Source organism: Talaromyces amestolkiae, assembly GCF_001896365.1.
Source record: "Talaromyces amestolkiae strain CIB chromosome Unknown scaffold11.1, whole genome shotgun sequence".
In the NCBI taxonomy this organism is placed as follows: Eukaryota; Fungi; Ascomycota; class Eurotiomycetes; order Eurotiales; family Trichocomaceae; genus Talaromyces; species Talaromyces amestolkiae.
Window position 1 is genome coordinate 528149 of NW_024468047.1, and position 24178 is coordinate 552326.

The following is a 24178-nucleotide window of genomic DNA, read 5'->3' on the forward strand; positions in this document are numbered from 1 at the left end:
AGTGGGTGTGAGATACAGAAGGGAGAAGTTGTTTATGCTCTGTCGCACTAGCAAACATAGTTTATTTAGTCTTGGTTGGGGGAAGACTAAGGAGGTCCCCGCCCGCGGAGCCCAAACCAAAGAAGCGGTGGATTCTGTTGCCATGCCATAAAAGCTGACACGATACTGAAGGTCAATTGGATTGTATAGGTCTAATGTACATTTTCCTTCCAAAGTAGCATAAAAAGAGCAGTATTGATACAAAAAAAGTCCAGGTACGCAGAATGTTGTTTCGTCAGGGTAGATTCTTCGAATATTACAGTCAAGTAATATCGAGTATGCCGGGAATACAGAGTCGAGGCTAGACTTCTGTCTGCGCTTTTGCATTTCTCTTCTCCGCTAATGCCTTCCTTTTGGCCTCTTTCTTGGCCTCTTTCTTTGCCTTCGCCGCGAGTTGTGCCTTCGCGTGTTCTGTCTGCCACTGCTCATCCGCTTCCTTCAACCAAATCTGTCGCGCATCCTCCCAGGCGTACCACCGTTCTCGAAGTACATGTTTGATAGCTTTCTGAGTGGATCGGACCTTGTATCATGCAGTGTTAGCAACAGACAAGTCAACCGCAATATTTAAGGATCCTTACCACTCGTTCACGATCAATTAATTCCGCCTCTCCAAAACCTGCCTTGAGGCGATCTCTCTCGATGTTTGATGTTGAAATGCGGTTGCGTTCCTTCACACAAACCCACCACAAACAGTGTAGATCTTCCCAGGACTTTCCACGCAATTCTTGAACGGACCACGAGCGACCTGATCATACCACGAATTAGTCCATCGGTATATATAGAGAAGACGCATCTACCTACCATGTGCGATATCGTATTCTGGTGTGCTCATCGGCAGCCTGTCGGGAGGAAAGAAATCCCAGAGTCCATGATCCGGATTGGATTCGCGAGGCGGCAGGGCTTCTCGAGCAACAGGTACAGGTAATGGGAATTTTGCGACAGTCAATGGATGTCGGGGTCCTGTCATATGTATGGCCGAGACACCGCGCTGCTTGCTTTTATCGGGGAATTGGCGGGCGGCATTGGATGCTGTAGATGAAAAGTTCGCGGACTGAATTTTGCCGTGTACTGCGGGAGCGAGAAACGCCGGGGGGAGTTCTGCGGACAGAGGAGTGCCCAATTGGCGAGTAAGACGGACGACCGATTGACGATTCATCGTGATGCCGGATTTTGATTGCTGTAGGCTGCTCGTTGTGTCTCCGACATCCCCTGTAATTGTTGGATTGAGCGGCTTGACGGCTCACAAAGTTAGCGCTTAAGCTCGTGCACGTGACCCTATAGCTTGAATCCAACAGTTGCACCTCAACAAGGTTCCTCAGAGGAGAATTTCTACTTAGTATGTATAACAGATTTACAGTCTGGAAATGAATATAAATGACCTTGCTAAGATTAAGAAATGCGCCGGTTTCTAATATTATGCCGATAGGAATAAGTTAGTTGACTTGCTAGTTGAGCCTCGCATGCATATGCCCTAAATTTGCCTCACTGACTCGACGACTGTCGGCTATTACGGAAAATAGGTAACGAGGGCAATGGAAGACATAAGTATTGAAGGCTTGTATAGGTTAATCTAAAAGTGAATCATTCACGCCATCACTTTCTGAATGGTCCGTGCTTACACGAAGAAGCGCGCGGCTAGGGCCAAGGCGGGCGGCTATTACTGCTCGCCCTGCAATCAACTCGAGGAGCACCGCAACTGGAGCCGCAAGTTAAACTTATCACATTTTAAGGACACTGATTTTTGAGCAGATTGTCCTGAATATCCACTGATATTACGAACATTGCTCGCTCCGACACCGTCAGACGCTATCACAACTTTTTCTTTCACTATGAATAGGCCAGGTCAGTTGCACTGTCCTCCCCCACCACATGTCCATGCGACAGCACCTTGTTCGAAATGTGTTCGCATATTCTCCCGCAATTGCGCGATCCAGCCGTCACGTTCCTTCGATATTATTCCACGAACAATACGTGAAGATATGCTGGTCGATACACGGCACCGGCCGTCAGAAAGTCTTATTGGCGGTCTTAACTCGAAATGGCCGCATCGCACTCTTGGATTTCGCTTTGTGGAGCTCACAGATTGACGAGCTATTGTGATGTGCCGAGCTAACGTGTGTTGAATGACTATAGGACCAGGCCCGCAGCCACTTAGAGGCATGCCCGGATTTCCCTCACAACAACAGGCACAAGCTCGAAACGTATCCATGGCGACGAGTCGGCTACCCAACGGAAAGATAGGTGCGCTTTATTGCTGGTTATTGCAGTCAAATCGAGCTTCGCTGATTTTTGAAACTTGGTATAATAGGGTCTAATGCGAACTGGAACTTTGGTCTTCCTATGGGCGCAGCTCCAGGGTTGCAAAATCACCAGCAACGAAATATCGGATCGATGGGAACGTTTGCACAAAGCCTCGGTGCTTCGCAACCTGCGACACCTTTAGACCTTTCGTATGTATTTTTGGGCACATTCTGGGCTGCGCGATTCTGGACAGAACAGGTGGCTGATTTCCGCGTTGCTAGTGAATTCCCTTCGTTATCAGGAGTACCCCAACCGAACCAGGCCCAGTCCTCTGCTCAAGCAGTCTGGGCAAATGCAGGACAACGTGCGACCCAGCAAACACCGGTTCAAAGACAACAACCCCCCTCGAGTCAGCCTCCGTCGCGAGCCTCCCAAACTCAAACACACTTCACACAGCAACAACCTCCCCAAGACGACGTATTTCCATCTGGCGCTCAATTCGCAAACCGATTAGATGATTTCAGAAATGGTGGTCAGGGCATCAGTGGCCAGCTCGGAGGTGGTGGACAACCGCAGACAGGAAACATTGAAGAGTTCCCGCCATTAGGCAGGAACGCTGCCGACATACCCCCAGGCGGGATTTCTCGCATGAATGATATTGGGCAGGAGCGTAGGGGCTCTGTGTTAACAAATACAGGATTTGGCAGCTATGGCCCTGGTTTGGCATTTTCAAATCAAACACAGTCTACACAAGCTCGGAACATTTTGAACTCAGCATTGAACGGACAAGAGAACAATCGCGTCATGTCACCAGGAGCATCAATCTCAACAGGTATGTCATGTTGTCATGTTGGACCTCAGTGTTAAATTTGATATTGATGAAAGTAGCTCCAGGCATTTCGACGTCGAGATCTCCGCAAGGGACGAATGGCGTATCAGCTCAGGACAAAGAAGTAGGCATACCGCACTTCTGTGTATTGGAGACAGATGAACTAACCCGATTTTAGGACGGCCTCCGTTCCGAGAACTTTCCAGAGCATGAAAGCAGTCAGATGCAACAACGTCAATCGCAATCTGGTGGCGTGTCAGCGGACAGCCAGGATCCAACGAGTTCAGGCCAAAGCACAGATCAGCCGCCTCTTTCCCAAATGAGTGAGCTAGACAAGTTTGGACTTGCAGGCTTACTTCGGATGATACATAGTGAGAGCCCAGATGTGGCCAGTCTCGCTGTTGGACAGGACCTAATGACTCTGGGACTGGATCTCAACCAGCCTGAGTAAGTTTTCATGTCTTGATTATAGCACAGAATCTTTCTAATCATCTATAATAGACCCCTGCATCATTCCTTTGCGTCGCCGTTCGTTGCTTCAATGTCTGCAGTTCCTCTCGAACAGGACTTCGCAATTCCCAGCTGTTACAATGTTGCGAATGTACAACCTTTACAATCACGGATACCCAGCTTCAGCGATGAAACCCTCTTCTATATCTTCTACAGTATGCCGCGCGACGTTCTGCAAGAGCTTGTCGCCGAAGAATTGATGGGCCGCAAATGGCGGTATCACAAGGTCGAACGCTGCTGGCTTACCAGAGACGAAAATTACCCTGGCCCCGTTGATGTCGAACGTGGTGTGAGTGAACGTGGCGTGTATTTATGGTGGGATCCTGCTTCTTGGAAAAAGATTCGCGTATGTTCTACCCAGATTCCTCGACCTAAATCTCCTCCGAGCTAATGATTATCTTCTAGCGCGAGTTCATACTCCGTTACGAAGACCTTGATAACCGGCTCGATCCTGGCCGGGGCATCCAACAACGGCCCGGATTCCCTCCTCATGCTTCATAGTGGTGGTCTCTTTTGATGCTTCGCGTATTCATCATGTTTGTCTATTGGGTAGCATGGGAACGAGCGTTTACACGTTTGGCAATCGGCGTTAACTAGTGGGCGACGGTCTGCCATTGGGCAAGGTGGGAACTACATTATTCTCTGGATAAATGATGAATATTCCTAGTGTCCGAAAAGGTGATGCATTGCACTCATAGTTTTGTGTGTGCTTTGACGATTGAGCCATTGTGTCGAATTGTGTCAAGGATCGTAGTACTGTAGACGACGTAATGCTTTCACCCTATGTAGCGTAAATAGTAGCAGATGCCTTGGATAAGTAGGTTTCGAATAATGACCCGTCTCTAGATGGCAGATGCTGGCAGCTTTGATATTAGGGTTATTTACGACCACCGGTATAGGATTAGCTTATATCAGGTAAACGCTAATCTAAATTAAATCTAGCTTTTGCGATTAGTCGTTTACATTTAGTAGCACGTGACGGCTAAGCTGAAATAGGCAAACCATAAACAGTTTTGGCGGGCGGRCCAACAACAGACTCCGCCAAAATCAACACAAACTGCGACCGGTCGCTGCCAAAACAACCACGTTCAACAGCTGCACAAGCTGCCTCCTTACAGGCAAATCCGGATACTAATGTTTCTTCTCCTACTTGGACCTTAATCACGTTCTTTCATTAATCGGGAGATTTGCAACGATGAGGATTGTGGAGATTATTATCGACGTAGGTCTTTGTTCTTCGGTGATGGTGACGGAATGATGTGTTGACTATCGACTACAGGGCTTCAAGTCGTACGCCGTTCGAACGGTCATCTCAGGATGGTATGGTTTCTCTTTTTGCGATACTCCGGAATTGTTTGCGATGGCTTCTACTCTACGGATGTTGGGATACGCGCGGGGTGATAATGTTGGTTACTGACACTTTTTTCGCGCAGGGACGAGTCGTTCAATTCCATCACCGGTTTAAACGGTAGTGGAAAATCCAATATTCTCGATGCCATTTGCTTCGTCCTCGGTATTACGAATATGAGCACGGTGCGAGCGCAAAACCTCCAAGATCTCATTTATAAGCGCGGCCAGGCCGGTGTCACCAAAGCCAGTGTGACCATCGTATTCGATAATCGCGACAAAGCCAAGTCGCCAATTGGCTTTGAGGAATATGGCAGTATATCGGTAACGCGCCAGATCGTTCTCGGCGGTACTAGCAAATATTTGATCAACGGTCATCGCGCGCAACAACAGACCGTTCAGAATTTGTTTCAGAGTGTACAGTTGAATATCAACAATCCGAACTTTTTGATTATGCAAGGTCGCATTACGAAAGTGTTGAATATGAAGGCTGTTGAAATTCTGTCGATGATTGAAGAAGCTGCTGGTACCCGAATGTTCGAGGATAGGAAAGAAAAGGCGGCGAAAACCATGGCCAAGAAGGAGATGAAAGTCCGCGAAATTGAAGGACTTCTCAACGAAGAAATCGAACCCAAACTCGAGAAACTTCGCGGCGAAAAGCGTGCTTTCCTCGACTTTCAACAGACACAAAACGACGTTGAGCGTCTAACTCGTTTAGTGGTCGCTCACGATTATGTGAAGAGCAAGGATCGACTTAAAGTTGCTGGTGAAGAATATGACGCCAAGAAACAGAAGATACAGGATCTTGAAGATAATGCGACAAGGCTCAAGACTGAGATTACTCATCTCGAGGAAGATGTTCAGCGTGTCAAGGCTGTTCGGGAAAAGGAACTGCGTAAAGGTGGCAAGTTCCAAGCTCTGGAAAATGAGGTTAAAGAAAATTCGCACGAATTGGTTCGATTAGCTACAGTTTTTGAGTTGAAAAATGCCAGCATGGCAGAAGAAAAAGAGAAAAGGAAGGCMAGCCAAAAGAGTGTCACCGAACTCGAGAGATTGCTCAAGGAGAAGAGGAGAGTCTACGAGAAACTTCAAGCTAAATACGATACAGCGAAAGCCGAATTCGACGCTCAAACCGCAGAAGTAGAGACAAAGGAAGAATTGCTTCAGACACTGCAAACTGGTATTGCATCCAAGGAAGGCCAGGAGAATGGCTATCAGGGTCAACTTCAAGACGCGCGTAACCGAGCAAGCGCTGCTTCAACAGAACAGGAGCAGGCTAAGCTCAAAGTGACGCATCTTGAAAAGAGAATTAAGGAAGAGGAACCTCGTGCCAAAAAGGCAGCAGAACAGAACTCAGGTCTTTTGAAAGATTTGGAGTCGTTACGAGGACGAGCGAGTAAACTGGATGCCGAAATGGCCAAGCTAGGATTCGAGCCTGGTAAAGAGGAAGAGATCTATCAAGAGCAATCAAATCTCCAGCGCGCCATCAGAGAGCTCCGAGAAAGAGCGGATGGGATGAATAGGAAAGTAGCGAACCTTGACTTTTCCTACTCCGACCCACACCAAGGCTTTGACCGATCGAAGGTTAAAGGTCTTGTTGCACAATTGTTCACATTGGATAAGGAAAAGACCCATGCGGGCACGGCTCTTGAGATCTGCGCCGGTGGACGACTGTACAACGTGGTTGTTGATTCCGCAGAGACTGGTTCCCAATTGCTTCAGAACGGCAAGCTTCGCAAGCGTGTAACCATCATTCCATTGAACAAAATTTCAGCTTTCAGAGCCTCGGCCGAAAAGATTGGAGCTGCGCAGAGGTTGGCGCCAGGAAAAGTTGACCTTGCCTTATCGCTCATTGGATATGATGACGAAGTATCTGCAGCCATGAACTACGTCTTTGGTTCCACTCTTATCTGCGAAGATGCACAAACCGCAAAGACGGTCACATTCGACCCAAGTGTTCGGTTAAAGAGTGTCACCTTGGAGGGAGATGTGTATGATCCATCAGGAACACTTTCTGGTGGTAGCTCACCAAACTCAAGTGGTGTGCTTGTAGTCCTTCAAAAGCTACACGAAATTAATAGAGAACTACGAAGCAAAGAGCGGCAATTGGCTACTCTGCAAGAGACTATGGCAAAGGAGAAGAAGAAGCTGGACGCTGTGCGGTCTTTGAAACAAGAGCTTGATCTCAAGAATCACGAGATCAAACTGACAGAGGACCAGATCAACAGTAACAGCTCATCTTCGGTAAGTTATCGTTAGTGGCCTGATGTAGGAAGTTATACTAATCTTCAATTAGATTATCCAAGCAGTCCAAGAGATGAAGGAACAAATAGAGCAACTGAAGAAAAATATTGCCGATGCGAAAGCCCGACATGCAGAAGCTCAGCAAGACATCAAGCGAATCGAAAAAGACATGAAGGAATTTGACAACAATAAGGATGACAAGCTAGCCGAGCTTCAAACGTCACTCGATACGTTGAAGAAGAGTCTTAACAAGAACTCCATTGCTGTCAAAACTCTGCACAAGGAGCTCCAAGCTTCGCGTCTTGAGTCTGAACAGGCCGGAAGTGACCTTACTGCTGCAGAGGAACAGTTGGCTGAAGCTGACGGTGCCATGCAAGCTCAGGTTGAGGAGATCGAAACACTCAAAAAAGAACAAACCAGGATCAAGGTAAGATACACTTTCTCAGTTGTGGTAGATGGCAATACTGACATGCCCAGGATGCCCATGATATTGCACAAGCTCAGCTGGAAGAGGAGCAAGCCAAACTGACCAGCTTCGACGACGAGTTGGGTGATCTCGAGCAAGCAATCCGATCCAAAAATGCCCGCATCACTGAGGAAGGCTTAGAGATGCAAAAGCTTGGACATCAACTCGAGAAACTTCACAAAGACCAACAAGCAGCAGCCCAGATGGTTGCAAACATGGAGGGCGAGCATGAGTGGATCGAGGAAGAAAAGGACAGCTTTGGCCGCCCGAATACTCCTTATGATTTCCGAGGCCAGAATATTGCAGAGTGCAGATCTACTTTGCGAAACCTGACGGAACGTTTCCAGGGAATGAAGAAGAAGATCAACCCTAAGGTCATGAATATGATCGACAGTGTCGAGAAGAAGGAAGTCGCCCTAAAGAACATGATGAGAACAGTCATTCGTGATAAGAACAAGATTGAAGAGACCATTATCAATCTAGACGAATACAAGAAAGAGGCGCTGCACAAGACATGGAGCAAGGTCAATGGAGACTTTGGTCAGATCTTCGCCGAGTTGCTTCCTGGCAGTTTTGCCAAGCTTGATCCTCCAGAGGGTAAAGAGATTTCTGATGGTTTGGAGGTCAAGGTCTCTCTAGGAAAGGTCTGGAAGCAGAGTCTTACTGAGCTCAGTGGTGGTCAACGGTATGTTTCTCGCAACCACACTTTTATCCATATTAGGTCTAACGTTATCTCAGTTCGCTCATTGCTCTGTCACTTATCATGGCTCTTCTCCAATTCAAACCGGCTCCGATGTACATTCTTGACGAGGTTGATGCCGCTCTCGATTTGTCACATACGCAAAACATTGGACGTCTAATCAAGACGCGCTTCAAGGGCTCCCAATTCATTGTCGTCTCGCTCAAGGACGGCATGTTCCAGAATGCCAACCGGATCTTCAGGACGAGGTTTAGTGAAGGCACCAGTGTTGTGCAGGCATTAACGCCGGCGGACATGAAGTGATTGTTGACTTCTTTTTTATAACCTGTCTTGATTACTCCTTATGCTTTTGGGTTATCGGTTTCTTGGAGTGTGTGGACTACTTGGTGTTAAACGGATGTCGTCAACTGTACATGGGCTTTGCATATTCATATTGTTCATCATATATGCTTTTGGAATGCGTGACGAAGAGAAATGGATCTCTGCTTAACGTATGATATGGAGGTTTTCTTTTCTGTGCAAATCAGTTTCTTCCAATAACCCTAACCATGAGAGTAACCCTAAGCGTCGGTGCATCAACCCCGAGCACGTGAGTATTTAGCCGCCTTAGGCAAGATCGCCACCCTCGTGACTCCGTCGCCATTGCCGCATCTCGACACTCCGACGACAACAGACAACAGACAAAGTCAGGCTGATCGCGGCTTGAAGGAGGAAGATAGCGACTTGAACTCGAATTATTTGTTGACTTAATACTGCGACTCAGAGAACATAATCAACTTTCGCTTCGTGTACATTTATATTATCGCTCTGTTTATTCAACTTCACCCTTCGGGCATCGGGCCGCGGCTGAACTGACATCACACCACCAAATCCGCCCAAAAGAACCAAAATGGTCGACGAAGAACCTTCCATCAACATCCCCTCCCTGCTCACTTTAGCAGTTGTCTCCTTCCTGGTTATACGCTGGTTCCTGAATCGTGATGGCAGCAATGGAGGTGCGAATGGTGCTGGTCGGTCACGCGGTCGCATGATTGATCCCGCTCAGGTTGAGCAGATATCGCAAATGTTTCCGCAGTTGAATCGGAGGGACATCATGTGGGATTTGCAGAGGAATGGAGGCAGTGTTGCGGCGACTACAGAGAGGATATTGACTGGACGAGGACTAGATACGGTAAGTTTGGTCAATCGTTTGTTGTTTTGCGCTGACCTTGAATTCGCTTGACTGACTCGATTACTTTATACAGCCTCCACCATCATATCAACCCCAGATCCCACAACCTGCCAGTCCCACTACCAATACTACACCTATACCAGCCGCCAAGTCCGGGTCCCAAGACCTTATATCGCGCTACAACCTGAGCCAGCGAATCGCCGAAGAACAAGAAATATCCTCTAAACAGGAAAGCGCCTGGTCACAGAACAAGAGTGAGCGTCAGCGACTGTTGCAGAAGCGAAGAGATGATATGATTCTGGCGGCTAGGAGGAAACTTCAGCAGAAAGATCGGGAGACTTCTCATGCGCAGGGTCCTGCTTTATAAGCGCTTTGCTAATTTCATCTGGATTTAATTGAATTGCCTTTTTTATAGTCGTTAGAATTCCTCTTTCTGGACTGGATACCTGTCAACGACTTGGACAGTATTGGTTCCGAGCATTCCGTACGGCGTCTTGGTTTAATTAGCATAGTTAATACGACTTTTGTAGATGCAATGAATATCATTTCACTATCTGGGTATTATCGCAAAACAAAGAAAAGAAAAGAGACTCCCGCTAAATCAGCAACGCCAACTATTTTATGCGTCAATCATCCTACCCAAAACGAAACGCCAGTGACAAATGCGAAAGAAATCCAAGTATGCAGCGCAGGAAAGGTCATTCTAGAACTCCATATCGTCGTCATCTTGAGTATAGCCCTGAACAGACCCTTCTTCAGCAAGCTGTTCTCTCCGTGCCTGCTCGCGCGACGCGCCAATTTTGCGTAGTCCCTCAACTACTCCCGCGACAAACCCTCTCATTTCGCCAATTTCCATGGCTCCGACGCCGGTAAGCGATACACCACCTCCAGCCGTTGCTGCGCCGTCTAGTGAATCGACGCGCTTTCTCATTTTCGACATTCGGACTTCTCTTAGATCTTTGAGTAGGCGCCGTACTTGGTCGGGCTCAGTGAGGTCATCGCTAGCAGCGTCTAAGAGCATATTCCCCACCTCGAGCCAGTGATATGGTAGGGCAATCTCTCTTTCCACGTCTTGGGCCTCGGTAGCTGTTAACGCGGTATTTTGCGGTAGGAATGGCGGTGTTGGGTAATATCGTTGTCCGTCCAGTGTGTACTTCGGTCGGGGAGGAGCGGTCGGTTGTCTTCGTCCATCGTCGCCTGCCCTCCGTTGACCAGGTAGCACGGGTGGTGGTGAGAATGTATCTGAATACTCTTTCGTTTCTGTCTCGAACTGCAGGACAATTTGCAGGCATTCGGGATGGAGCCAATGCGGCGGAACGATGTTCACACGCCGTTGTCGTTTGAGGAGGATTGCGAGCCAAAGTGGGAGTGTTGCGCGTTGTGGTGGTAGGAGTTTTTCCGTCGGGCCCTGAAGTGTGTTGCAAGTACCATGTTAGTTTTTCTCTGATACGTAGCAAATGTATCAATCCGCGAACGCGGAATGTAGATCTTCAATCTCGAACTCCGCGGGGATGAGGCCGACTGCGGGGTCCGATTCTTTCACGTACAGATAGCAATTCGAGTTCGTCTAATCGTTGTCGAGGTACGACTGTTACCATTTCCATCTCCGACAGAAACTCTATTTCTGGAGGCGTCAGGCCTCGTTGCGGGGGAAATGCCATTGAGTCGTGTGGTTGTCGTGGATTGCGGAGATTCGACGCGTTAAGGAGGATTGAGTTGTGTTTCTGTAGATTAATGGGCGCTTTTCAGAGGCGAATTTTGGATGTTGCGCGCTTCACGAAAGGGGGGCATATCAATGTTTATATTCCCACCATTGTTATCGGGTCTATGTTGTTCAAGCTAAAATAATTTCCAAGTTTATCTCTTGCAAGTTATGCATCGCGAATGGATAATCTTTTGCGGGGCGGGAATGTCTGTTCAGTGTTTGCGCTGTTTGCACTGCATCGAGCCAACGGGAGCTTCGGAATTTGGGATTTGTTTTGGAGCCAGACAACAACATCTCACATTTTTCGTCCTTCACAACCATGCTATAGAGCCCCAATTGAATGCTTGGAAGGCTCGGAGGCCAGTGCGCAGATTTGATGTTACGACCCCTGTTCTGGCTTCTGATTCAAATCAAGGAAAAACCGCATAATATACCATGAGCTCTCAAGCCGAGACTGGTCTTACCCTAGCCGGCCGGTACTTGGTGCCATTCTTCCTGCTGTCCTTTTTGTTATGGAGGAAGCTAGTGAACGATAATGTGCAAGAGCCGTATCTTGACGAAGTCTTCCATGTTGGTCAGGCTCAAACCTACTGGAGACATGATTGGTTTAATTGGGACCCTAAAATAACCACGCCACCAGGACTATATCTATGGTCTTACCTTGATTGCACTGTTCGCTCATTACTGAAAGGATCTTCCGAGGAGGTCAATGTTGTTGACTTGCGGTCTACGAATTCTATTGCTGCCGCTATCCTTCTACCATGGCGCCTTCAGACGCTGTTGGATCTACTCAGAAAAGAGCAAAATACTCGAGCAGCTGGAGCTTGGCTTAGCCATACTGTTTTGAATATATGCTTATTCCCTCCGCTGTTTTTCTTTTCTGGGCTGTATTATACCGATATTCTTGCTCTCATTGTCGTGATTCAGGCATATATCTGGGATACAAAAAGATCAGATGCGAACGGCCAGAAAAAGACGGCAGTTGATGCTTTACGTGGTCATGTGTCATTTAAGACTTTGGCTTTCGTTGCAACTGGATGCATAGCTCTTGTATTCAGACAGACGAATATATTCTGGGTTTCTGTGTTTATGGGCGGCTTACAGGCCGTTCGCACTATTCGGCAAAATACAAAGTCATGCGGGTATACTGGACCACTTGAGATTATGTTAAAGAGCTTCCAGGCCGAGCTATATGATCCACTTGTGGAAGAAGCAAGCTTTGCTGGTTAGTTATACCTGACGTTTCTAACCTACTCTTCTAACTTTTTTTAGACTACTTCAAGACCGGACTGTCGTTAGGATGCGCTGCGCTGAGCGAATTGCCTCTCGTGGTAGCATCGATTATCCCTCACCTCATTGTACTAGGCGCCTTTGGTGCCTTTGTATTATGGAATGGTAGCGTTGTATTGGGACATAAAGAGTTCCACACAGCCGGTATTCATTTACCTCAGATGCTATACATCTGGCCATACTTTGTTTTCTTTTCATTTCCCCTCATCTCAATAGGCGTCCTGAATGCCGTTGTTCCTCGACGCTTCATTCCCAAATATCTCGACTATAATTTGAGCAATGCTCACAGACTTCCGTCAATACTTACTGCGCTGGCTGTCATACCTTTGATGCTCGCAGCCGTACATTTCAACACCATTGTGCACCCTTTCACATTGGCCGATAACCGACACTATGTTTTCTATATCTTTCGACTTCTGACTAGGGTCTATCCTACTGTCAAATACGTAGTGGTTCCGGTTTACTTTCTGTGTGCATGGGCTGTCCTTACTGCGTTTGGCATCTTCTCGCCTGCAGCACCGAAGCCCCCGCCAATTCAAATTGCGACTCCACAAGAGGCGTTCCCTTCATATCCCGAGACCCAAAAGCCAAGCAAAAGGCAAGAAAAGGAAGCGAAGAAACAACAAAAGAAGCAAGCAACAAAATCCAATGCCAAAAAACAACTATCTTCCCCTGCTGCTGCCAAATCGAAACAAGACCAACAAACTCAAGTCCTCACTCCAGAAATCCTGGCCAAGATTCAAGCACATGTTGCGATACGCCAACAACAGCGTGAAAACCAACAAGTTCGCGTCAGTTTCGTGCTTATCTGGCTCATTGCAACTGCCCTTTCACTCATTACTGCACCCCTCGTTGAGCCGAGATATTTCATTATTCCCTGGGTGATATGGAGAATACATCTTCCCCGTCAACCGACTCCAGAGGTATTTAAGAGGGAGCGGCAATCGAGCTTTAAGGCGCAGATTTTCACTGCGTTGCCTGAAATTATGGAGACCGTTTGGTTTCTGATAATCAATGCCGTGACTGGGTATGTCTTTTTGTATAAGGGATTTGAATGGCCACAGGAGCCTGGGAAGGTCCAGAGATTCTTGTGGTAAAAAAGTTTTTCCAAGTCTGTGTTCTTCTAGCTATATGTATTACTAGTATTTTAGCACGAGCGGTACTTTACATTAGATTGGTGACGGTAAGATACCTGGGTGTAATACTAATAACGTTCTTATAGAAAATGTCTCAAAACTCAAACAAATTCGCCAAATCATTCTACAACTATCCGTGGTATAAGCTGTCGCGTCTCTAAAGGTCTCGTCAAATATTCAAAATCTCAGATGTCAGTTCACTCTACAGCACCAAGTTCCTCCAATATCTCCACACAATCCTGCCTCCCATCATCCCTCGCTATCCGAAGCGCAGTATCTCCATACTCGTCTCGCAGATTGATATCAGCACCCTGCGCGACCAATATCCTTATATAATCCGCGCACTTCGCAGGAATCGTCTTCATGTAAACCGCAAGATTGAAAGATTCATGCTTGACAATAATTTTGACTGCTGCATATACTTGATACGAAAGTGCCGCATTCAGAGGGGTTTGATAGTCTTCGCGCGGATTCCCGCTGGGAACATGGCGAGCATCATAATTCCAGTCTGCACCGGCGTCAAGGAGGATCTTCACCGCGGAATAAGTTTGTTCGCTATCGTCTGATAGCCCTATAGCGAGATGAAGGGGCGTGAATCTATCAGCTGTCGCTTTGTTTATATAAACACTTTGGGAGATCATCTTCTTAAGGATGTCATCTAGACCATGTAATGTGGCTAGAAAGATATTGTCAATTGGATAGTTTCGCAGTGATCTGTCGGCAATTCTATACCGAGTCCAGATGGCAGGTATCTCATGCAGTTTCGTGCATTGCATGAAAATATCAGGGTCAACATATTTGGGATTACCCATGCATGCAATGTTCGGGTAATCCCAACCTTGTGAAGGGCATCTCCAAGCCAAAATCCGCTTTAATATCTCTGGACGTTCCAGGAATATGTAGTCGAGGACCCTCCACAGCTCCTCCGGGATTGCGGTGAGACTCTGGATATGACTGTCAAAATATTTGGCACAGTACATGAGGCATGTATGGAAAGAATCTTGTGGTTCCGTATCACTCATAAGATGCTGAAGGCACATGATAGCCATTTTAGCATTTGCAGTTTCTGTATCAGGGAGAAAATCCCGTAGGTCGTCTGGGTGGTTGGCGTTTGGATCGATTACGAATTCCTTTAACGAAAAATGGACGGTTCTCACCCGAATAAAAACAAGATTACTTATTGTGAGAAGGCCGAAAGTGATTTCGTTGAGGATATGAGCGTCGTATGGTTTCGTCTGATGAAGCGCAGCCTTGTGTGCTAGGGAGACCGCATCAACGAAGGTGCCTGAATTCAAAATGACTTTAGCATTGATTGCCCACAGAAAACAAGTCTGCGCGAGGCTCCTAGTCGTTTGTGGCAATGCGTTCATTTTTCGGAGAATGGCCACGTACGTATCTTCTAGCCCAGCAGGCAAGTGGTCTAATTGCGTTTTGATGTCGGCCTCAGGGACTTGGGCAATATCAGTCAATTGGAGGTCCACCCAAAGATACCTGAAGCAAATTAACAATCGGGGTAAAAGATCAATTTAGATAAGAAACCGTACATTCCCTTAGAATTTTCAGTCACTGTGTTGATGACAAGCTCTTGTACCTCTGGATCAATATGACTGAGCTCTGTCGCTACTCGATGTTTGACTAGTCTCGCAATATCGCCCTCCGCAAGACTATTCCTAGAGCTCACTTTTAGAACCTTTTGACGTCGAAAAGCACGCAATATATCAATCAGGATTCGGCTGGCTACAAAAACCCTCACGTTCTCGTCCTGGCGTCCAAGATCAAGCACGAAACTGAGTATCAGCTTTCGATGTTTCTGCTCGCATTCGTCTAAGCCGTCGAGAACGATAAAGACACGTTCGAAAAGCTTTGAGCATTTCAGGAATAGAGATTCCAGGTCATTGAAAGACGGTTTTCGTCCGTTCATTAGGAACTTATTGTAAAATTCTATGGCGGGCGCAGGGAGTGCTGGAAGAGCCCAACATAGTTGTTTTATCAGACTGGATATCATTTGTGTTGGCGAATATTGCGAATTCGCGTCTTCTCCCTTGAAGTAAGCATATATAACAGTGTCTTTCGAATTTTTGCTACGTTCGATTAGATGATTTATCGCTACCGAGCTGCAGCTATTAGCAACATTGAAGTCGGATATCATACAGCTCATTCGCAGACTTACGCAAGAATACTCTTTCCTGTGCCAGCTTCATAACAGATATCAGTCTGAAGGAAATTATGTTTTCTAAGTTGGAAGACGTACGAGGACCACTCAGCCACAGGATATTCTCCTTTTCCTGGCTGATCCAACTTTTAAAGGCCTGGGTCTCAATCAGCCATGATCCGGTGTCTTTGTATCGTTTATTGCTGGCCTCATCGTGCAAGGTTTCAACATCATGCTTGCATATCCAGCCAAGAAAATCTCGTCTCTCGTTCTCTATCAGTCGTCAGCGAGCAGCTTGCCGTTCGTAGTATTGATATGTAACTTACGTGCTTTGAGAGACTGTTTCTTGTTCATGTATTCTTCAAACTTCAGCACTGACTTCATAGTTACGGCGTTGGATACTATATTCAGATTCTCGATTTGGTGTTGGAGATTATCCCGAATCTGGCCAAATTGCTTCTCAAAGGGAGCCCATTGCACTGTTGCGAAGATTTCGAGAGCATTTGGACCTGACACTTTTCAGTTTGAGCTCCTCATGAAAAGAACGGATATACCGACTTTGGTCGTTGCTTTCGTTCAGGTAAGCTCGGCGTGCATATCTACAGAAGGCAAGTATATTTGTGTATACCGAGACCAAGGTCTATTGGTTTTTTTCAGCACTCTCTTCAGCAGTATATATCAAGTGTCTCACCTCATGCAGCCGTGGCTCTTTGAAATTGATGCCATCGTAAACACCTAACGTACGAAGAAGACCTGTGAGATAATCCATCATGTCCGTCAACTTTTCGTAATACTCAAAGTACGTGATTGCAGACTGTTCCCTAAATTAGCCCAAGCTTTTGCACTCTAGAAGAGAAAGGTAACAACATCAATAACAACACGAAAAACTCCGAGAACCACGGAACCAACACTCGGAGCCCCTTGAATTGCCACTGTAGCACCGCGCATCAATAAGTCGACAACTTGCAGAAAACTAAGGGTCCGATCCGAGATTTTCCTAAGCAGCGACTCGTCCAAGTGGTTCTTATCCATTTCTCTCATGGTTTTTTCCAATTGTAATGGAGTTTGACTTTGGGTATATTGGCGACTCCATACGCGTTTCTCACTGTCGCTGAGATCGTCCCAGTGTTTCCGCCATGCTTCCTGAAATGCAGGACTTGTGCAAGTCTCGATGACATTTTGTATGCGATCAGGACCGATGTTTAGGTTGGAGGGTTGTTCCACTGGCGTGACATCTGTCACTTTCTGAGACTTGGTTTTCTTCTTTTTTCGGAATATCGTTAAGATAGACATTGCATATCGTGTATATGCATCAAGTCCCTCGGTAAGATAATCAGAGTAAAAGCTGCATTTTGAGATTCTGCGAGATATAGTATGTCAGAATCACCTAAGTAGGCATCTGTGAAGTCAAACTGGAAGTTGAGTACTCAAGAAGAGCCCATAGATAAATACACAGAGGGATGTGACACGCGAGGCTGACTTTGATGGAAGCTATTTGCCACAAAGTACTACAGTGTAGTGCATTGTGAGACAAGGCTGGTCGGCGCATAAAGAGAGGATTCCATTGGATTGGGTGATGCAAGCGTCTACGGCACAGCTAAAGATGCATGGGAGAACGGCCAATGTTAGGGCAAGAAGGATGGATAGTGCCCCCCAGTGCCGAATACAGTATGCGGTACTGAGGCGCTTCTGGCTAAGGTTTGGCATTATCAGTTTGCCAATTATACTTAAGAATATACAGTACATGCTAATTTCAAAATTCCCTAAATACATTCCTTTTCAAATTTCGGAAATGATGAACGAGACTCACGAGTCTTCGAGGAGTCGTTTGGCAACCATGCCTGCGCCCAATGTTAGACTAAGCTTTAGAAAGTCCTTCGTGTTGTCAAGCAAGGAGACGATGTTCCTCGTAGAATGTTCCTTGTCACTAACATATTCTCCGACGTTTCAATCCTTGTTCGCACTTCTAAATTGATTCAGAATTCGTAGATATTCTTCGCGTTTGAAGTACTGAGCAAGGCTATAGGCTGATCTGTCGTCCGTCGTGACCTTGTCAGGATCTGCCCCTGCTTTGAGTAGCATCGTAGCAATCTTCTCTGAGAAAACAGATTTTTCAAGGCACAAAACTTGCAAGGGTGTAAAGTATTCAGTATCCACTTTATCTGGGTCAGCGCCTTGCTCGAGCAATTCACTGACAATATCCTCTAACCCAGCCATTGTAGCAACATGCAGGTAGTCATGTGGGTATATTTCGATGCGCTCAATTGTTGCATAACGTGCCTGGATTGTAGGTATCTGGTACAATCTCGTACTCCGTAAGAAAAATAATGGATCAATTGACTGCGGGTTACCGACACAGGCGAAATCAGGCCACATTTCTCCATTAATTTCAATCGGCCAACGCCAACTTAGAAATTTCAAGAGCCTTTGCTCTCCTGTTAACAAGACTCGATCGAGCATTTGCAGAACTTCCTCCGGTATTGTGGTAAGACGTCGAATATGAGTGTCAAAGTGATTCGCACAATAAGATAATATATTTCCCAAAAAATGATCATTAGGTATGTCGGCCAGTAAGTGCCGAAGACATTCACTGGCCATGCGAGCATTTGCTGTTTCGGTGTCAGGAATCATATCCTGCAGTTCCAGAGGCAGCCCCGACTGCGAATCCACGACGAATTCCTTCAAAGAAAAATGAATAGGCCTCACGCGTTGCAACCCGAAGTTGGTAACCCTGATAAGCTTTTTTGTAACGGCTGTTAGCTCAGATTCGTCATACTTAATCTTCTCGTGCTCATTCACAAGGCCAACTGCGTCCCTGAAGTCGTCGCTGCTTAGCAAAACTTCTGTATGAAAGGACCATAAAAAGCAACGTTGAGCGAGCCTCCTGCTTGTGGCCGGCTGTTTGTTTATTTTTTGAAAAATTTGCACATATGTTGCCTGCAAGTTGGATGGAAGTAGGCTTAACTGGGTTTTGATGTCACTCTCTAATACCTGTGAAAGGTCGTCAAGCTGAAAGGTGATCCACAGGAAACTGTCTCTGGAATCAGCATGGACATATTTGAATGAATTCCGATATACTCACATTCCATTCGATTTCTCGACCAGTTGTTGGATGATAAATTCCTGAGTATCCGAGCTCAAATGCCCTAGCTCTTTCTCCACGCGATGTCTAACAACTTTAACAATATCCTTTTGATCAGAGGTGATGTTGGGAATGACTAGAGATTTTATACGGGAAAAGGCACGTTTAATATCCCACTCCCATCGGCTCGTAACGAGAAATTTAGAATTGCTTTGTTGACTTGTTGCGCAAACAAAATCCAGAATAGGTTTTCGGAATTTCTCTTCGCATTCATCGAGTCCGTCGATAATCACAAATGCGTGGCTTAGAGAGCCTACACATTCCACAAACATAGCTGTTAGTTTATCAAGCACAGGAAGCCGGGCGTCCTTCTTGCATTGGCGGTAATAGTGCAGAGTTTCATCTGGAAGTGTTTTCAATTTCCAACAAAGCTGTTTGATGAGCATGGAGACCATTCGGTCAGGTGAACTTCGCAAATCGGTATCCTCTCCTTTAATGTAGACATATGCCACTGTGTAATTATTCTGATCACCGCCTTGACTTAAGTGGTCAATTATCATCGATCTAGAGACTTTTAGTGATATCCCATTATCACAGTCGAGATAGTTTCACACTCACGCAATGACACTTTTGCCGGTTCCAGCTGCAACAAGTCGTCAGTAAATAGACTCTTCCGTAGACAGAAGAGCAATATTTACCTGCTCCATATATCCAAAGAGGACGCGTGTTTTGTTCCGAAACCCATGTCAAATACGCCTTGTTTTTAAAAATAAATGAGCCAGTATCCGCTAGCCGCTGTTTACGAACGATGTTGTGGATTTCTTCAATCTTGTCTTTACATATCCAGTCCAAGAATTCCTTTCTCTCATTTTCTAGCGCAAGTTAGCGAGTGCTTATATCCCTTTGACATTTCATTCATTAACAAACGTACGTGCATGAGTCGAGGAAGTGTTCTTTAACTCCTCCTTGATGTCTAAAGCCGTATTCATCGTGATAACTGCAGTTAGTCTGCCTAGTTTAGCAGTGTAGCGATTCAGGTTTGATCGTATCTCTCCAAATTCCTCCTCAAATGGCGCCCACTGGACTTTTACCAAGACAGCAAAGCTACTTAGACCTGTTTTCCATTAGTGACCTTCTTTATCAAAATCGAGGAAGAGCAAATACTTCGTTCCTGGTCCTGGATACAGAAAACACGGCGTGCATGTCGACAGAAGGCAAGTATGTTTGTGTAAAGAGCGACCAGAGTCTAGCATATAATCAGCTTATTGTACCAAGGAGTGATGTATCAGGTCTTGATGTCTGACCTCATGTAGTTCGGGCGACTTCGCGTTATCCCGGGTGTACCTGTCCAACACCTCTATATCGTCCACAAGCTCTTCTAAAAGTTTGCTCAGTTTTACATAATAATTGAAGTAATTCATTGCAACCTGGCAATCAATCAGCCCGGAAGCAAGAATAGTAAGGAGTGTATACAAACATTGATTATGACGCGAACTACACCCACAACAATAGAGCTGACCTCCGGATATGCTTGAATGCCGATGACAGCTCCGGCCATCACTGTTTCAATGGCCTTGAAGAATCTCAACATTGGATCTGCTACTCTTCTGCTAGGGTTCATTTTGCGATGTAGCTTGTCCATATCCTGAATGGTCTTTTGCACTTGTGACGGAGAGGGAATTCTTTTGAAACTCCAATCATCCCATTCGCTTTTGTCGAGTGTCATCCAATGTTGGTTCCACGCTTCCTGATAGGCAGGATTTGTGGAATTCGCAACAACAATTCCGAGTTGTTCAGGGCCAATGTCTGAGAGAGGAATCTGTTTTGTTGACTGGTCATTTTGGACGGCCGAGGTGTTCTGAGATTTTGGGTTCTTTTTCTTAAAAAGCTTTGAAAGACCCATTGTGCTTGTGGTATGAGACACCAAATTATCCAAAACACCGACTACTTCATCGATGCCTTAAAGACCGTTTCACAAAATGGTATATTAAAAATCCGATCTTCTTTGAAGTCGGATCAACCTGTCGAGAAGAGTACGCTTTTGCGTACTGATATGTGTACAACGAAGACATCGTAATACGCGAGGCTGACTTGAATATTCCCATCCTGTAGACCCTTTTTATAAAGCACACTGGTGCATGCGAGACAAAGCTTCTCGGCGCATAAATGTAGTAAATGATTGGTTAGGAAATGTAACAAGATGTACGCAAAGTGAGAAGTGTTGGCGGCACTGCAAAAGATGCAGGGAAGGACAGCCAATTGTTTGGGCAAAGAGCGGGCTGTGCTGCTTCCCAAGTAAGCCTAACAAAGGGCTAGAGCTGCCACTTCCCGCGTATAAACAACTTCATCCTTGACAAAACTTGTGATTAATCCTCCAATCGTCTAGCATGTTACCCCTGGCAAAGAAGAGAAAGACAACTGATTCTGATGATGAGAACGACAAAGATGCCCCGAAGAAAAACAGAGCGACTCTCGCATCTTTAAGTAGATCCGTCACGCCACCATTGACTTCCCGCGACAGACTACGAAACAATGATCGACACGACAATCAAACCGATCACACTGATCGTACATCGCACAGTATCGACAGCATAAAATGCAGGAAACCTCATGATGAACTCAAAATCAATAATGCTGAGGAACAGCCTCGCATCATACGCTCACCCATACAGCTCACGCATATCAGAGATCTCCCTGCCGACAAGAATATCGATACAATCCAACTACACGACATCCTGGGCGATCCCATGATTCGGGAATGCTGGCAATTCAATTACTGCTTCGATATTGACTTTCTCATGGATCAATTTGATCAGGACGTGAAAGATCTTGTGCAAGTAAAGATAGTGCACGGGTCGTGGAAACAAGACTCTGCAAATCGAATTCGAATAGATGTACAGTCAACGCCACCTCTCATGGGTGTCAGTGGTACTAATTGCTTCCAGGAAGCATGCGCTCGCTATCCCAATGTTGAACCTATTGTGGCCTATATGCCGGAGCCATTCGGGACGCATCATTCGAAGATGATGGTCCTTCTTCGTCATGATGACCTTGCCCAGTAGGACTCTCTAATCTGGGGTTTGACGTATCATCTGACTTTACTTTAGGGTCATCATTCATACAGCTAACATACTTGCCGGAGATTGGGCGAACATGTCACAGGCTGTCTGGCGATCGCCGCTTCTTCCTCTATCTCCTGGAGGAAATTCTGAAGCTGACGAAAATACTTTATTCGGGACTGGAGCGAGGTTCAAGCGAGACCTGTTAGCCTATCTTAATTTTTATGGAAGAAGGAAAACAGGTTCGCTAGTTGATCAACTCCGAATATTTGACTTCCGAGCAATTCGCGCCGCCTTGATAGCCAGCGTTCCATCGAAGGAAAGACTTGTCAGAGCAGACTCGAGTAGGTCGACCTTGTGGGGCTGGCCAGCTTTGAGAGATACTCTCCGTCAAGTTCCTCTGGACGAGAATGAACGAACTAGAAGTCCACATGTTGTGGTACAGGTATGATCTAATTTGGCAATCCGCGATTTCCTTTCATTCTAAACTCTTCAGGTTTCTTCCATTGCATCTCTTGGCCAAACAGACAGATGGCTTAAAGACATTTTCTTTGATAGTCTTTGTCCGACCTCAGTCTTACCTCCCACTAAAAAAACTCAGAGGCCTAAGTACTCGATAATATTTCCTACCCCCGATGAAGTACGGAGATCATTGAACGGATACGGATCCGGAGGATCTATACATATGAAGCTACAGAGTCTCACACAACAAAAACAGCTTCAATATATGCGTCCTTATTTATGTCATTGGGCTGGAGATCAGTCGAATGCTGAAGGACATGTCATACAACGAACAGATGCAGGCCGACGTCGTGCCGCACCTCACCTCAAAACCTACATCCGATTTTCAGACAAGACCAACATGGATACTATTGACTGGGCCATGATCAGTTCGGCTAATCTATCCACGCAAGCTTGGGGAGCTGCACCAAACTCTAACGGAGAGGTGCGAATTTGCAGTTGGGAGATAGGTGTCCTTGTTTGGCCACAACTGATGGTAAGTGATTCGTGGAGAAGAGACTCTGGAAGGCCGCAGATGGTACCTTCTTTCAGAAAAGATATGCCACGTCCGGTGAAAATGGAGGATGACAATTCGATTGTGGGCTTTCGAATGCCGTACGATCTACCACTTACGCCATATAGCGTACAAGATGTTCCATGGTGCGCCGCGATGAACCATCCAGAACCCGACTGGCTAGGACAGTCATGGTAGGCGTAAACAAGAGAGAAATTTATTGGCAGCTCAAAAAGAGAGAACTTCAGGAGCATACACTACAAAAATGGACTCAATGACCCTACTTGTGAAGATCGTGGATGAAACGATTCATATAGTGAACGTTGAAAAAGGCTCAGCTACATATATATAAGTTCCTTCATCTCTGGCATTGTGTCCTTGGAATCTCTTCCCTTTAGATCAATTATTCAATGGCGACATGATCGGTCTTCTTTATTTCTCTTCTTCTTCCTGCAGACCATATTTCGCCTTGAGTTTTTCAAAGAGTTCGATATACCGTTCTTTCGCTTCTTCGACGGAAAGTTCGCTGACTTTCTCCCAAGCACTGTACTTGGCAGATGCCTGTAGCGAAGAATAAAGATTAATATAGATCGCAAAAAGCACATGACTAGCACAGTTGGGAGTTTTGAAAAGAAGAAGGAACAGGATTTATTTCTTACCTCGATTTGCCAGCGACTGGGTTTATTGTCCGGGTTGATAGTCTCGCCGCTTGCCTGCTTAAACAAGCCGTAAAACTGTATTTCCAAAGAAGCAACAGTCAGTTTTTTTTGAAGCAGTGAATGGTAGCGATAGAGCAGATAAACTCGACATCGCGCTGACTTGACTTGACTGTCATATACGTACCTCAAGTTTCTCTGAGTTCGTGGCGTTGTTGAGTTTCTTGACGTCAACGGTGGCTTTTTCGAATCTCTCTTGCAAAGACATTGTGGATGGTCGAGGTAGGGAATAGATATATATTCTGCAACGCAATTTGCTGTCAGCTCATATCGCGAATCGACTCGTGTGGGCCGCAAAAAGTAATGATTTCGGATGAGATAAGCTTATTTCGTCTGTTCTTCGTTGTGTTCTGTTCATCAAACAGCAGCTGTCGAAGGGTTCTAAACTCGTCCCATCTCATCATCCCAGCAACATGGATCATATAAACAGACGAAAGCTGAAAACAGACGCCCTGGGACAACAAAACGCAACAAAC

At 46.0% G+C, this 24178-nt stretch overlaps 9 protein-coding genes across 9 annotated transcripts; 5 read left to right on the forward strand and 4 right to left on the reverse strand.

Moving 5' to 3' along the window:
- Window positions 1-340: 340 nt before the first annotated feature.
- Window positions 341-1195, reverse strand: BHQ10_006134 (uncharacterized protein; the record flags this gene model as incomplete). Its single annotated transcript, XM_040878687.1, has 3 exons — window positions 341-559; window positions 618-784; window positions 841-1195. The coding sequence occupies 3 exons, from the start codon at window positions 1193-1195 to the stop codon at window positions 341-343; spliced, it is 741 nt and encodes a 246-aa protein (XP_040734638.1).
- Window positions 1196-2198: 1003 nt separating this feature from the next.
- BHQ10_006135 (uncharacterized protein) lies at window positions 2199-4120 on the forward strand (the record flags this gene model as incomplete). Its single annotated transcript, XM_040878688.1, has 6 exons — window positions 2199-2280; window positions 2348-3112; window positions 3169-3233; window positions 3288-3556; window positions 3611-3965; window positions 4025-4120. The coding sequence occupies 6 exons, from the start codon at window positions 2199-2201 to the stop codon at window positions 4118-4120; spliced, it is 1632 nt and encodes a 543-aa protein (XP_040734639.1).
- Window positions 4121-4814: 694 nt separating this feature from the next.
- On the forward strand, window positions 4815-8679 carry BHQ10_006136 (uncharacterized protein; the record flags this gene model as incomplete). The annotated part of the gene is made up of 6 exons (XM_040878689.1): window positions 4815-4841; window positions 4899-4939; window positions 5053-7210; window positions 7263-7637; window positions 7688-8361; window positions 8415-8679. 6 exons carry the CDS (start codon window positions 4815-4817, stop codon window positions 8677-8679), a joined length of 3540 nt encoding a protein of 1179 aa, XP_040734640.1.
- Window positions 8680-9265: 586 nt separating this feature from the next.
- BHQ10_006137 (uncharacterized protein) lies at window positions 9266-9914 on the forward strand (the record flags this gene model as incomplete). The annotated part of the gene is made up of 2 exons (XM_040878690.1): window positions 9266-9547; window positions 9621-9914. The coding sequence occupies 2 exons, from the start codon at window positions 9266-9268 to the stop codon at window positions 9912-9914; spliced, it is 576 nt and encodes a 191-aa protein (XP_040734641.1).
- Window positions 9915-10250: 336 nt separating this feature from the next.
- Window positions 10251-11208, reverse strand: BHQ10_006138 (uncharacterized protein; the record flags this gene model as incomplete). The annotated part of the gene is made up of 2 exons (XM_040878691.1): window positions 10251-10955; window positions 11095-11208. The coding sequence occupies 2 exons, from the start codon at window positions 11206-11208 to the stop codon at window positions 10251-10253; spliced, it is 819 nt and encodes a 272-aa protein (XP_040734642.1).
- A 479-nt stretch (window positions 11209-11687) lies between these two features.
- Window positions 11688-13639, forward strand: BHQ10_006139 (uncharacterized protein; the record flags this gene model as incomplete). The annotated part of the gene is made up of 2 exons (XM_040878692.1): window positions 11688-12477; window positions 12525-13639. 2 exons carry the CDS (start codon window positions 11688-11690, stop codon window positions 13637-13639), a joined length of 1905 nt encoding a protein of 634 aa, XP_040734643.1.
- A 236-nt stretch (window positions 13640-13875) lies between these two features.
- On the reverse strand, window positions 13876-20815 carry BHQ10_006140 (uncharacterized protein; the record flags this gene model as incomplete). Its single annotated transcript, XM_040878694.1, has 14 exons — window positions 13876-15022; window positions 15071-15169; window positions 15223-15792; window positions 15849-15873; window positions 15930-16103; window positions 16157-16339; window positions 18422-18645; window positions 18913-19452; window positions 19531-19555; window positions 19611-19784; window positions 19844-20026; window positions 20077-20158; window positions 20217-20339; window positions 20390-20815. The coding sequence occupies 14 exons, from the start codon at window positions 20813-20815 to the stop codon at window positions 13876-13878; spliced, it is 3975 nt and encodes a 1324-aa protein (XP_040734644.1).
- Window positions 20816-21299: 484 nt separating this feature from the next.
- BHQ10_006141 (uncharacterized protein) lies at window positions 21300-21974 on the forward strand (the record flags this gene model as incomplete). Its single annotated transcript, XM_040878695.1, has 1 exon — window positions 21300-21974. The coding sequence occupies one exon, from the start codon at window positions 21300-21302 to the stop codon at window positions 21972-21974; it is 675 nt and encodes a 224-aa protein (XP_040734645.1).
- Window positions 21975-23418: 1444 nt separating this feature from the next.
- On the reverse strand, window positions 23419-23910 carry BHQ10_006142 (uncharacterized protein; the record flags this gene model as incomplete). Its single annotated transcript, XM_040878696.1, has 3 exons — window positions 23419-23547; window positions 23646-23720; window positions 23830-23910. The coding sequence occupies 3 exons, from the start codon at window positions 23908-23910 to the stop codon at window positions 23419-23421; spliced, it is 285 nt and encodes a 94-aa protein (XP_040734646.1).
- Between the last annotated feature and the right edge of the window lie 268 nt (window positions 23911-24178).